Source organism: Bos grunniens, chromosome 19 (genome assembly GCF_055505025.1).
Source record: "Bos grunniens cultivar Pamir isolate PY7600 chromosome 19, Bosgru_T2T1.0, whole genome shotgun sequence".
Classification (NCBI taxonomy): Eukaryota; Metazoa; Chordata; class Mammalia; order Artiodactyla; family Bovidae; genus Bos; species Bos grunniens.
Window position 1 is genome coordinate 18197941 of NC_141183.1, and position 12841 is coordinate 18210781.

At 46.0% G+C, this 12841-nt stretch overlaps 1 protein-coding gene across 1 annotated transcript in view; it reads left to right on the forward strand.

The window, feature by feature from the left end:
* The first annotated feature begins 3526 nt into the window (after positions 1-3526).
* LOC147351427 (uncharacterized) overlaps positions 3527-12841 on the forward strand; it is a 49500-nt gene continuing 40185 nt past the window's right edge. Inside the window, exons 1-2 of the mRNA XM_086357219.1 lie at positions 3527-8370; positions 10732-10803. Coding sequence (XP_086213345.1) covers positions 3527-8370; positions 10732-10803 — 4916 coding nt within the window. The remainder of the gene's footprint in view (positions 8371-10731; positions 10804-12841) is intronic.

Consider the following 12841-nt stretch of genomic DNA (forward strand, 5'->3'; position numbering starts at 1 on the left):
TGTCGAATGAGGGAACTGCTAGGAAAATGCTCTTGTTTTCTGCTTTTAGAAATAAAAAGAATGTCTAATTATTGGATGCTACCATTGTGCACAGGAAGTTTTGGAACAAAATTTCTGAATTGATATTTGTTAACTCTATTTCAGAAAGTGGTAAAATAGCTGTGGCGTATAGATCCTGTGAAGAGGTCACAGATGCTAGAACTGAAGAGGAACTACAGGATTTAATTCAAGTATGTGGAGAGAAAGACTGAAGGGATTCAAAGCCAGGGTAGCCATAATTCAAAACAGCCAGAAGATTCTTGGCATGTCTATGTCTGCTCAGCTCCATCATCCTTAGGGAAATGATAAACTCTGAAACTGCTTTTGAGGCAGGAAGTTTCTAGGAATTTTCCTGATGTCTGAGCCTTCTCTCTGACCCCTTATTTAAATTTGGAGAGCAGGGTTGAGGACCATGAGGTACTTGTACAGTTGTGGACACAGGAGAAGACACAGGCCTCTTAGAACTCCCCTCAAACAGAATTGTGGGCATTTGGGAACAAAGTAATTATGGCTTTAATTTGTTGTGATTATGCTACAGTGTGTGAAAACTGTATTAATGCCTTTCAAATAAGGTGTTCTACCCAGATTTCATATGTATTTTGTGTGAAATATTTTGCTGAAGGACCTTTCTGTAAACCAATTATATGAATGCCTCAAATCAGGGATTAAGTTGTCAAAGTAATTTCTAAAAGAAAACATTAATGTACTGCATATAGGATTTTAAAAAAAAGAGCAAAAAATGTGTTTCATGTCATTGAGAACTTAATTTGGGGCTAGATTTCTGATTATTTAACCCACCCCAATGTTGCAAAGTGTGTTTTGAAGAGAAGAAAGTAGAGAAAGAAAAGGTGGTTATATCCTGAAAAACAAAAATTTTGAAAGTTTTTTCTTTACAAAATAATTATTTTAATTCAATTTAAATCAAATAAGTCAAGGAAACTTCAAACATACCCAAGTTTGGGCTTTTAGAAGGCTAACTTCCTATGAAATGAGAGAGGAAAGGATTCGGTATTGATGCTAAAGATTTTGGAAACCTGATTATAAAAACAAATCTGTTCCCAAATGAGGCCAATCTTTGAATCAGTTCCATTTAAAAAGCATTAGGTTGGACAGTGGGAATAAGATGAAGCTCTGCCGGGAGCCAGCACGGGAGTTCCCACCCATGACAAAGGTCATGCCGAGAGGCCTGATATACAAAGGCGAGTCAGGGCTCAAGGGGCCCCACTGGACCTGCCCAAGCATCTACCCCAAAACCAAAATTTGTCTGTTTTACTATTTCACGACTTTCACCAACTCTTCTGACATTAACAGGGGGCTATCCCCAACCACCTTTCTCTATAAGAAAATCAACTTAAAATTCTAGTTAATAAGTCTCCTGGGCATAATAGGAGTGTTTCAATTCAAACCCCTCTGATGACTTTCTAGCTTGCCTGACACGTTTGTTTGGACTCTTGCAGCTATGCTTGTGATTGTTCACAGCCTCCCAACCACGAGAGGCACAGGAAGCTTAAGATATTCTAACAATGCAGAGCTTCTCAGAGAGTTAAAATCGTTAGAATAGAACTAGTAGAGGATTTCTTTGTTGAGCTAATGCTTGCTGCCAAGTTTCCATATCCCTTACCTACTGTGTCCCTGGGAGTGTATTGATTAATATAGTTGGTATATAGAAATATAAGTAGTAGCTTTAATGTTTGTAACCTTGGACCCTTGAGTTAATTCTTTTCTTGTTATAGCCCACCACACTTTTGCCCTATAGGAATGCAACTTTATCTAATGCTTTCAGAGGGTGGCGCCTGACTTAGAATAATCACCTTTAGAGAAAAATAAGTTTTCTGAAGAAAGGGTCATAAAATGTTAACAGGTCTCCTGACCAGAAGATGATGTAAAGCACCTAAAAGCTTTTGCATATGATAAGTTTGCAGAAAGAAAGCCTGGCTTCGATAAGGATCAAGGACTGCTGACCTTGCATGACTCTACCTGCCCCCCTCCCCCACATTATCCTCTATGCACAACTTAAGGTATAAAAACTACTTTGGAAAATAAAGTGTGGGCCTTGCTCACCAAAGCTTGGTCTCCCCATGTGGTTCTTTCTCTTTCCTTTTCAGGCTGATTCCCTGGAGTGCAGGGGCCCTCTGCGTTCACTTTCCTGCCTGGGCTTCTAAGACCCACTCGAGAAGGTGCCTAAGGTGGGGCACCTTCAGCTATTCGAGAGGGCGCCTGCGGCCTACGTGAACAGAGCAAGTCCCATGCTGGGGCTTTATTGGCTTTCTGCATAAACCAAGGAATATCAGCCTCTTTTCTCTCCTCTATTTTCTTAACTGAAAAATTCTTTCCTTATCTCTTTCTTTCTTTCTCTCAGTTGCCGATGCCGTCCTCCCGAGGGAACCCCTGGATCCAATCGGGGCTGAACCCCAGTAAAGCTTTTCTTTTGGAGTTTAAATGTTAGAGGTCTTGCCAAACAAAAAGGACTACATTATTTAAAAGGACTGTGAAGAAAGTAAACTGTGTGCTTAGTTACAGTATTTCAAGAAAATTACTAAAACAGGCTGACTTTTAACATCTTCAGTGTTTTGTCCAGGTGTGTACACAGAGCAGGACTCTATAAAGTGACACTGCAATTTTTGTAGATTAATGGCTGTGTTGAAACGAGGTGGGATGGGGCAAGTTTTCCCATGGTAATGTAAAGGGCCATTCACTTGGTTAGACATTCTTTCCCAGAATGACTTGCTCACTTGCCCAAAGCCTCTCCTACAGAAATTTCAAAGTCATCACTGATTTGGTGGTAACCCTTAACAGCAAAGTGGTGAATTAATGACCAGACTTGAGTACTGAAAGTTTAGAGGAAAGAGCAACATTTTTGAATAACTTAAAAATTATAAGGTGTGTTCCCCTCCCGCCAGCCTAACTTGCCCTGCTCATTTTGCAGGTCAGCTGCTTTTCCCGGAAGCCGTGTGGCCAAGGGGAGGAAGAATGCCTCTCAGACTTCAGCTTTGAGGAGCAAGAGTTCACAGTGCCAGAACTGGACTAGCACTTCTGAATTTCCCAGAATGCTTGGCCTCTGGGGCTTCCTTGGGAAGCTCTGCATCCCCTTCCACTCCTCCCCCAACCCCTGGGCTGTCAGCGTCCAGGGCCATTTACGTCTGCAGCCCAAATCCTGCCTGGTTGCGCAGAGCCAGGGAGGGGCTGGGGTAGGCTGGGGAGAGGGCCCGACCGGAGGTCACTGTGCGAGAGGAAGGACGGCTTGGTTGGCGCCCTGGTGACTCTGGGAAAAAGGCGCACTCAGATAGCGCAGATTGGTTCGAACCTAATAAAGGTGTCGTAACTAAAGGTGTCGTAACTAAAGGGCTAGACGCGGGGCGGGGGAGGGGCGCGCGGTTGCTAACGGTGCGCGCTCGTTGCGGGCTCACATAACGGTTCGGCTCCCGCTCAGGGGCGGCGCCGGCGCCCCACTGGCCTGGGTCGCTGCGCCCGGGAGCCTCCGCATGTCATGTCCCCGCTGCGCCGCTGGCTCCTCCTTACCTGGCAACCGTTGTGGCTTTTGGTTCAGGCAGCTCAGCTTCTGGAGTGGGCCCAGGGCCCTGTCCAGTTGACCTCGGACCCCCCAGGGCTGACTGAGCCCTGGTCTTCACACTCCTCTGACCTCCTGCCCGAATTGCCCCATGCACTCACACCCCTGGCAGAGCCGGGGGGCTTTAATTACTTGACTTCCTCCTCTCCAGACCACATGTTGGCCCTGCCTCATGAGGATTTGAGTGAGACTCTGGTTCCATACCTAGACTCGGATTCAGCCGGAGAGCTGTTGGCAGAGCCAGATAAGTTTGCTATTCTACACGAGGATCTGGATGACAAGCTAACCCAGCATCAAAAGCTCCCAGTAGCAGTTCCAGTGCTAGATTGGGATCAGAATCAAGCCTTGGTTCTGCCTCCTCAACACAAAAGTAAGACTAAAACTATAGATCAGGCTGAAAATCACCAATCATTTGAAATACTTGTTCCACCTCTAGGTAGTAAGAGCTCAAAACCAACGAAGTTTATTGTTTCACCTTCAAACCTGAAGAAAGATCTTGTTAAGCATCGACCTCTTGCCAAAGTTGTTGTTGGAACTACAAGACAACTTGGAAAAAAAAATCAGGGTCTAGAAGAACTGCAGGATGATTATTTAGATTCCAGTATGGATGCCTTTTATCCTGAGGAGAGCCTACCTACGGATTTTCTGGGGAGCCCAGATCAACCTCCAGAGCCCCCTGAGGCTGAAATTTCTTCATCTCAGCAGGTGCACCACACTCGCCGACCGTTGCCCACTGAGCAGTTGGAATCTTTATCCCAAGAAGAGATGCCTGAGGAGGCTGAATCTTTTTCATCCCAGGAGGAGGCCCAGGCTCAGCATCTGGAGCCCACTGAAGAGGTAGAACTACCTCTACTTCAGCAGGAGGCTCTGTCTCAGTCTTCAGAGGCACCCAAGGAAGTGGAAACCTCAAGCCCTCAGGAGGCACTAGCCCAGCCTTTGGAGACACCTAAGGAGACTGTAGCTGGACCAGTAGCGCATCATAAAGTTCAGCAGTCACACTTGCACAATGTCACTGTTAAACCTCTGGATCTGGTGCTTACCTTGACTCCAGAGGTCACTAAAGAGGTGGAACCTTCTCCAGTTCAGCAGGAGATCCTATCTCAGCCTCCAGAGCACTTTGAGGGGTTAGAACCTCTTCCAGCCCAACAGGAGGCCCCATCTGAGTTTCCAGAGCAACAATATGGGGTTGAAACTCCTCCAGTGCAGCCGGAGGATCTATCTCAGCCTGCAAAGCATCCTGAGACGGCTGCATCTCTACTCCATCAAGAGACCCCAACTCAAGCTCCAGGGTTCCCTACTGAGTATGAATTCCAAGTTCCAATTAGCGATGAGGTAATAGTTCGACCTGGCATTGAACATCAGGTTCATTCAAACCTGCACAGTGTTACATTTCAACCTCATGATTTGGGACTTACCATCACTCCTACGCTCACTAAGCAAACTAAATTTCCTGCAACTCAGCAGAAGCCTCCAGAGACCCTGGGGGAGGTTGAACTTTCAAGTGAGCAGGAGCAACCGGCTCAGCCTTCTGAGGTTACCGGGGAAGTTGAAGCTTTTCCAAGCCAGCAGGAGACCACAGGCCAGGCCCCCGAGGAAGTGGAGCCTTCTTCAAGTGAACAGGAGCAACTAACTCAGCCTTCTGAGCCTACTGGGGAAGTTGAACCCTCTCTCACCCAGCAGGAGACCCTGACTCAGCTGTCAGACTCTCTTGGAGTAGCTGAATCTTCTCCAGTCCAGGAGGAAGATGCTGCTCCGTCTCCAGAGTCCCCTAATGAGGCTGAATCTTTTCCCACCCAGCAGGAGACCCTAGCTCTGTCTCCAGTGGAGACAGAATCTGCTGCAACCCTGGTGGAGCAACCTGGTCAACATTCAGGCATATCCAATATCACTGTCAAACCTGCAGATCTAGAGCTTACCATAACCACAGAACCCACTCCAGTGGCAGGACTTTCTCCAAGTCAGCAGATACCTTTGGCTCAGTCCTCAGTGCCCCTTACTAATGCAGAATTTTCTGCATCCCCGCCAGAGGCCCCCACGCTGCTTTCACAGTTGCCTGAGGAAGTTGAACCTTTGCCAGTTCAAGTGCCAGCTCCAGTCCCATCTCCAGAAGCTGTTACCCAAATTACACCTTCAGAACAACAGGAGACCCCAGCTCAGGATCCTCAGGCTCATGAGATTGTACCTTCTCCACCCCAGCAGGAGGCCACAGCTCAGCGTCCAGAGCTATCTAATGAAATTATAGTTATCTCTCCAGAACATCATGTGACAACAGTTTCTTCTCTAGGTCAGCTTCTGCAGCAGCCCAGCGCCACTATCAAACCTGTGGATCTTGCACTCACCATCACTCCAGCATTCACTAATAAGGTCAAAACGTCTCCACCCCAAAAGGAAACCTTAGCTCAGTCTACAGTGTCCCCTGGGCAGTTAAAACCTTTGTCAGTCCAGCAAGAGGTTTCAAATCAGCCACTGACTGCCTCTGAAAATGAACTTTTTGTGGCCCAGCATGAGCAACCAGCTCAGCCTCCAAAGGACACCGATGATGCTGCTACTCAATCTTTAGTAGAGAATGAGGTAACAGACTCACCTCTGGGTCTAGTGTTGCCTCATATCACTGCAAAATCCGTGGATCTGGCAGTTGCCCTAACTCCAGGCCCCACTAAAGAGCTTGAACATTCTCCAGTGCAGCTGGAGAACTCTGCTCATACTCCAGATCCCCCTGGGGGGATAGAGCTTCCGTTAGCCCAGGGGGGACACCCAGCTCAGTCTCCGGTTCCCCAGGGGAGCTCAACTGTATCTCTCAAGCCCCCCAAGGAGGTGGTGTCTTCTCCCACACAGCAGGTGCTTCAGACTCAGACATCAGAATCCCCTGCAAAAATGGAACCACTTCCAGCCCCTCAGGGGACCCTTCCTCAGCTTCTACGGCCCCCTCAGAATGTCGGGTCTTCTCCAAACCAAGAGGAGTTCCCAGCTCCACCCCTTAAAGAGACAGAACCTTCTCCAGCCCAGCAGGGCGCCCCATCTCAGCCTCCAGTGCCACCTACAGAAGTTGTAGCACAAACTCCAATGCTTTATGAGGTGACAGTTTCAACATCAGGACAGGATCAGACTCATCATTCAAACTTAACCAGTGCCACAGTCAAACCTTTGGCCCAGAAGCCTACCATAACTCCAGAACCTACACCCCTGGAGGCGACAATTCCTAATCCAGAGCAGGTTCAAGTTCAACATCCAACCTTGACTGAGGTCACAGTTCAACCTTTGGACCTTGAACTGACCATAAGGCCAGAGCCTACCAAGGAGGAAGAACCTTCTCCAACCATGCAGGAGCTACCACCTCAGCCTGTAAAGCCACCTAAGGAGGTTGTGGCTGATTCAACTCCAGGCCAGTATCAAGCTCAGAATCCAACACTGCCCAGCATCACAGTTCAGCCTCTTAACCCGGAGCCTACTGTAACTCCAGAGCCTACTGTAGAAGCTGAATCCTCTACAGCTCTTCGCCCCAAACCCCCTGAGGTGACGCTTCCAAATCCAGAGCAAGTTCAGTCTCAGTTGACGGAGTTCGCAGTTCAACCTTTGGACCTGGAACTTACCATAACTCCAGAATCCACAAATGAGGCTGAATCTTCTCCAGCCACGCAGGAGACCCCAGCTCAGCATCCAGTGCAGCAAGAGGTGACTGTTCCAATGCCAGCTCAGAGCCAACTGCCGCCCAGTGTCACAGTTCAACCATCGGACCAGAGGCCTAACACAACTCCAGAACCTACGACAGAGGCTGAATATTCCACAGGCCTGCAGCAGACTGCAGCTATTCCACCATACCCCGAGTTAACACTGCCACATCCAAAGCCAGTCCAGTCTCAGCGCCCAGCCTTGAGTGAGGTCACCTTTCAATCTTTGGACCTGGAACTTACACTAACTCCAGAATCCACTGTGGAGGTCGAACCTTCTCCAACTGTGCAGCAGACCCAAGCTCAGCCTCCAAAACCCATTAAGGAAGTTGTAGCTCAGCCTCCATTGTATTCCGAGGTGACAGGTCCAGCACTCGAGGCGGCGTCGCCCGCTGTCACCGCTTATCACGTGGACCTGGAGCTTACCGTAACTCCAGAAACTGCTACATCTGAACCTTCTACTTCCCTGCCACAGACCACAGTGTCTCCTTCAGAACAGCCTGAGGGGACACCTGCCCATCCAAACCTGACTGAAGTCACGGTTCAACCTATGGATGTGGAAGTTAACGTTACCGCAGTGAATAATACAGAGACTGAACCTCCTCCAACCCTGCAGGAGACCCCAAGTAAGGATCAAAGTCAGCCTCCAACATCACCCAGCGTCACAACTCATCATGCAAACCTGGAGCTTACCATAACTCCGGAACCTGCTATGGTGTCTGAATATTCTACCACCCTGCAGCAGACCACGGCTCCCCCAGAGGTGACACTTCCACCACCAAACCTGACTCAAGCCACAGTCCCAACTGTGGACCTGGGAGTTAGCATATCTCAGCAACCGAGGCCATCTGAGATGATATCTCAGGTGGTGCTTTTTCCTTTGACTCCATTTTCGAAACCCAAAAGTCCCCCTGGTGTAAAACGTATCCTAGGAAAGAAGCAACCAGTACAGAATGCCCCCACAACCATCAACGTATGTAAGCTCTGTACCTGCAAAGACGAGACGCTGTCGTGTGTTGGTCTGAGTGCAAAGCAGAAGCTCCACAGAGTGCCTGAGCCAGGGCCCAACTCCTACAATGGCACCTTCACCATCTTGTAAGAATGGCCTTTATTTGTTCTCTGCATCCTGCCTAACATGGCAGCCCCTCTTCCAGGTTTTCCTGGGTCTTTCTCATCTCCCCAACCCATATTAACTGACTTGCTATTTTTAACCTTTCATTTGTCAACGATTCCTTATATTCATTCTCCTCCTTACTATTGTTCCCTCTTCTCCAGTCTTTTACTTATAATCACCCCTATTCTTTTTCCTTCTCTATTTTTTTACCCCATTATTTAATTCCTCCACATCTACTCTTCTCCCATCTTTGCTCCATCCTCTTTACAGCAACATGTCCCTCTCCCCACCTCCTTGGTGGTGAAACAACAAATGGTTAAGAGTAGAGATTCTAGAGCTGAACTGCCTGGGTTTGAACCCACATCTGTAATTTGTTAGCTTTGTGACTCAATTTCCGCATCTGTAAAGTGGGAATGATGATAGTCGTCATCTCATAGGATTGTTGTGAGATTTAGATGAGTTAATACATGTAAAGTTCTTATATCAGTGCCTAACATATATGGGCTTTCCTGGTGCCTCAAATGGTTAAGAATCTGCCTGCAATGGGGGAGACCCAGGTTCGATCCCTGGGTCAGGAAGATCCCCTGGAGAAGGAAATTGCCATTCCCAGTATTCTTGCCTAGAGGATTCCATGGACAGAGGAGCCTGGCAGGTTCCATAGGGTCTCAAAGAGTCAGACCCAACTGAGCGACTTAACACACACAATACCTGTAAAACAAAATACATGCAAAATACATGTAAAACATCAGTGCCTAGCATATATGTTAGTGTTAGCTATTATTATATTCAGTTCCTCAGTTATATCTAGAACTCATCTTTGTCACCTGACTTTCTATGTATAACACCCATTTTGTGCCCAACACAAGGCTAAGTACTGTGGGCACCACAAAAGTATGACATTGTCTACAGAACATGACAATGATAGGTGAGAAGAAAGGGGATGTGCTTTAAAAGGGAGATAATATGCAGTTAAGCATTAAAAGAGATACAGATATCTGCTGTAGTTCACCAGAACCTGTAATCATTAGGGTGTGGAGGTCAGGGAAAGCTGCATGGATAAGTTAAAACTTCAGCTGGGACTAAAACACTGGCTGTGATTTGTTAGAGAAGAAACAGAGAGCATGGTCTAGGCAAATGTATGCCTGTGAGGATGATCAGGATTTCATAGATTAGTCTGGCTGTAAAAAGAAGTGGGTCGGTGGTGGTGGTTTAGTAGCTAAGTCATATCTGACTCTTTGTGACCTCATGGACTGTACCCCACCAGGCACTGCCACCAATGGGATTTCCCAGGCAAGAATTCTGGAATGGATTGCTGTTTCCTTCTCCAAGGGATCTTCCTGACCCAGGGATCAAACACACATCTGCATTGGCAAGTGAATTCCTTATCGCTGAGCCACCAGGGAAGCCCAAAAGATTGGGTTAGAGAACAATGAAAGCTATGATTATGAAAAACCTTGGCTATCCTAATGGAGGTTTGAAAGCAATGATGTAAGACATGCGGAGCCACTGAAAGTTTTCAAGCAAGAAAGACAAATGATTAAAACAAGAGAATTATTAAGGCCAAATAGAATGGTCTAGCAAAATCTAGGGGTAAAGTGAGAAAGGGCTGAATTAGAGTGGTTGTGAGAGGAGTAGAAAGAAAATCATGAGAGCGTGACAAAGGCAAAACCAACTAGATGCAGTCATTGACTAGCACTGGGGGACTTGGGTATGTGGGAAAGAGAAAAATTGCATATGTTGATGGGGCTTCCCAGGTGGTGCTAGTGGTAAAGAACCCACCTGCCAAAGCAGGAGACATAAGAGACATGGGTTGATTCCCTGGGTTGGGAAGATCCCCTGGAGAAGGAAATGGCAACCCATTCCAATATTCTTGCCTGGAGAATTCCATGGAGAGAGGAGCCTGGCAGGTTACAGTCCATGGAGTTGCAAAGAGTTGGACACAATTGAAGCGACTTAGCATGCATGCACGATGGGGAGAATGATGGTGGTATAACAAGTGGAAATATAGCAGTTGGGAAGGAGAGCTAGTTTGAGGAAGATGAGTTCCGTTTTAAGCATTTAAGGTTTGATCCCTGGGTTGGGAAGATCACCCAGAAAAGGGAATGGCTACTCACTCCAGTATTCTTGCCTGGAGAATCTCATGAACAGAGGAGCCTGGCGGGTTTATAGTCCAGAAGGTCACAAAGAGATGGACTAAGCACACACATTGGGAAGCTGTGGGAATTAAAAATCTGTTTTTCTTCTGCATTTGAATATTCCCCATAAGGTGGCCATGGTTCTTTTACATATTTTCTTCATTCTTTTCCTGCCTATTCAAGGATATAACCTCTGTTTCTCCACAGAAATTTCCAAGGAAACTATATTTCTTACATTGATGAAAATATATGGAAGGCATACCGTTGGGCTGAGAAACTGTGAGTATATTCTCTCCAAATGTGAATACAAACTGCTAACTGTCTTATAAGAGTTTAGTATATATCCTTCCAGACTCTTTCATATACATTTGAATACATATATATTTCCAGATAACCAAATAGGTTTGTTGTATGATTTTCTTATCTTTTTTACACAAATGAAAAATCCTGCAACTTGACTCTTTCATTTCATGATGTCTTAGATTACTTTCATTCGTAGTACATAGAGGGTTAACCCATTCATTTCAACTCCTGAATAATATTGCATAGTATAAATGTATCACAGTTTAATAATGCCCCTATGGAAGGATGTTTGTATGTCCAGTTTTCTTGTTGCATGCATTGCTGCAATGAATATCCTCATACAGGCACCTCTGTGAATCTGGTCAGGTATTTCTGTAGAATAGATATCTAGAAATGGGATTATTGGGGCAAAGACTATGTAGATATAAATTTTTCAGTTCAGTTCAGTCTCTCAGTCATGTCCAACTCTGTGACCCCATAAACCGCAGCACAGCAGGCCTCCCTGTCCATCACCAGCTCCCAAAATCATGTCCATTGAGTTGGTGATGCCATCTAACCATCTCATCCTCTGTCATCCCCTTCTCCTTCTGCCCTCAATCTTTCCCAACATCAGGGTTATTTCAAATGAGTCAGCTCTTCTCATGAGGTGGCCAAAATATTGGAGTTTCAGCTTCAACATCAGTCCTTCCAATGAACACCCAGGACTGATCTCCTTTAGGATGGACTGGTTGGATCTCCTTGCAGTCCAAGGGACTCTCAAGAGTCTTCTCCAACACCACAGTTCAAAAGGATCAATTCTTCTGTGCTCAGCTTTCTTTATAGTCCAACTCTCACATCCATACATGACTACTGGAAAAACCATAGTCTTGACTAGACAGACCTTTGTTGGTAAAGTAATGTCTCTGCTTTTGAATATGCTGTCTAGGTTGGTCATAACTTTCCTTCCAAGGAGTAAGCGTCTTGTAATTTCATGGCTGCAATCACCATCTGCAGTGATTTTGGAGCCCAAAAAAATAGTCTGACACTGTTTCCACTGTTTCCCCATCTATTTCCCATGAAGTGATGGGACCAGATGCCATGATCTTAGTTATCTGAATGTTGAGCTTTAAGCCAACTTTTTCACTCTCCTCTTTCACTTTCATCAAGAAGCTCTTTAGTTCCTCTTCACTTTCTGCCATAAGAGTGATGTCATCTGCATATCTGAGGTTATTGATATTTCTCCCAGCAATCTTGATTCCAGCTTGTGCTTCATCCATCCCAGCGTTTCTCATGATGTACTCTGCATATAAGTTAAATAAGCAGGGTGACAATATACAGCCTTGACGTACTCCTTTTCCTATTTGGAACCAGTCTGTTTTTCCATGTCCAGTTCTAACTGTTGCTTCCTGACCTGCGTATAGGTTTCTCAAGAGGCAGGTCACGTGGTCTGGTATGCCCATCTCTTTCAGAATTTTCCACAATTTATTGTGATCCACACAGTCAAAGGCTTTGGCATAGTCAATAAAGCAGAAATAGATGTTTTTCTGGAACTCTCTTGCTTTTTCCATGATCCAGCGGATGTTGGCAATTTGATCTCTGGTTCCTCTGCCTTTTCTAAAACCAGCTTGAACATCAGGAAGTTCACAGGTCACGTATTGCTGAAGCCTGGCTTGGAGAATTTTGAGCATTACTTTACTAGTGTGTGAGATGAGTGCAGTTGTGCGGTAGTTTGAGCATTCTTGGCATTGCCTTTCTTTGGGATTGGAATGAAAACTGACCTTTTCCAGTCCTGTGGCCACTGCTGAGTTTTCCATTTGCTGGCATATTGAGTGCAGCACTTTCACAGCATCATCTTTCAGGATTTGAAATAGCTCCACTGGAATTCCATCACCTCTGCTAGCTTTGTTCGTAGTGATGCTTTCTAAGGCCCACTTGACTTCACATTCCAGGATGTCTGGCTCTAGGTCAGTGATCACATCATCGTGATTATCTTGGTCGTGAAGATCTTTTTTGTACAGTTCTTCTGTGTATTCTT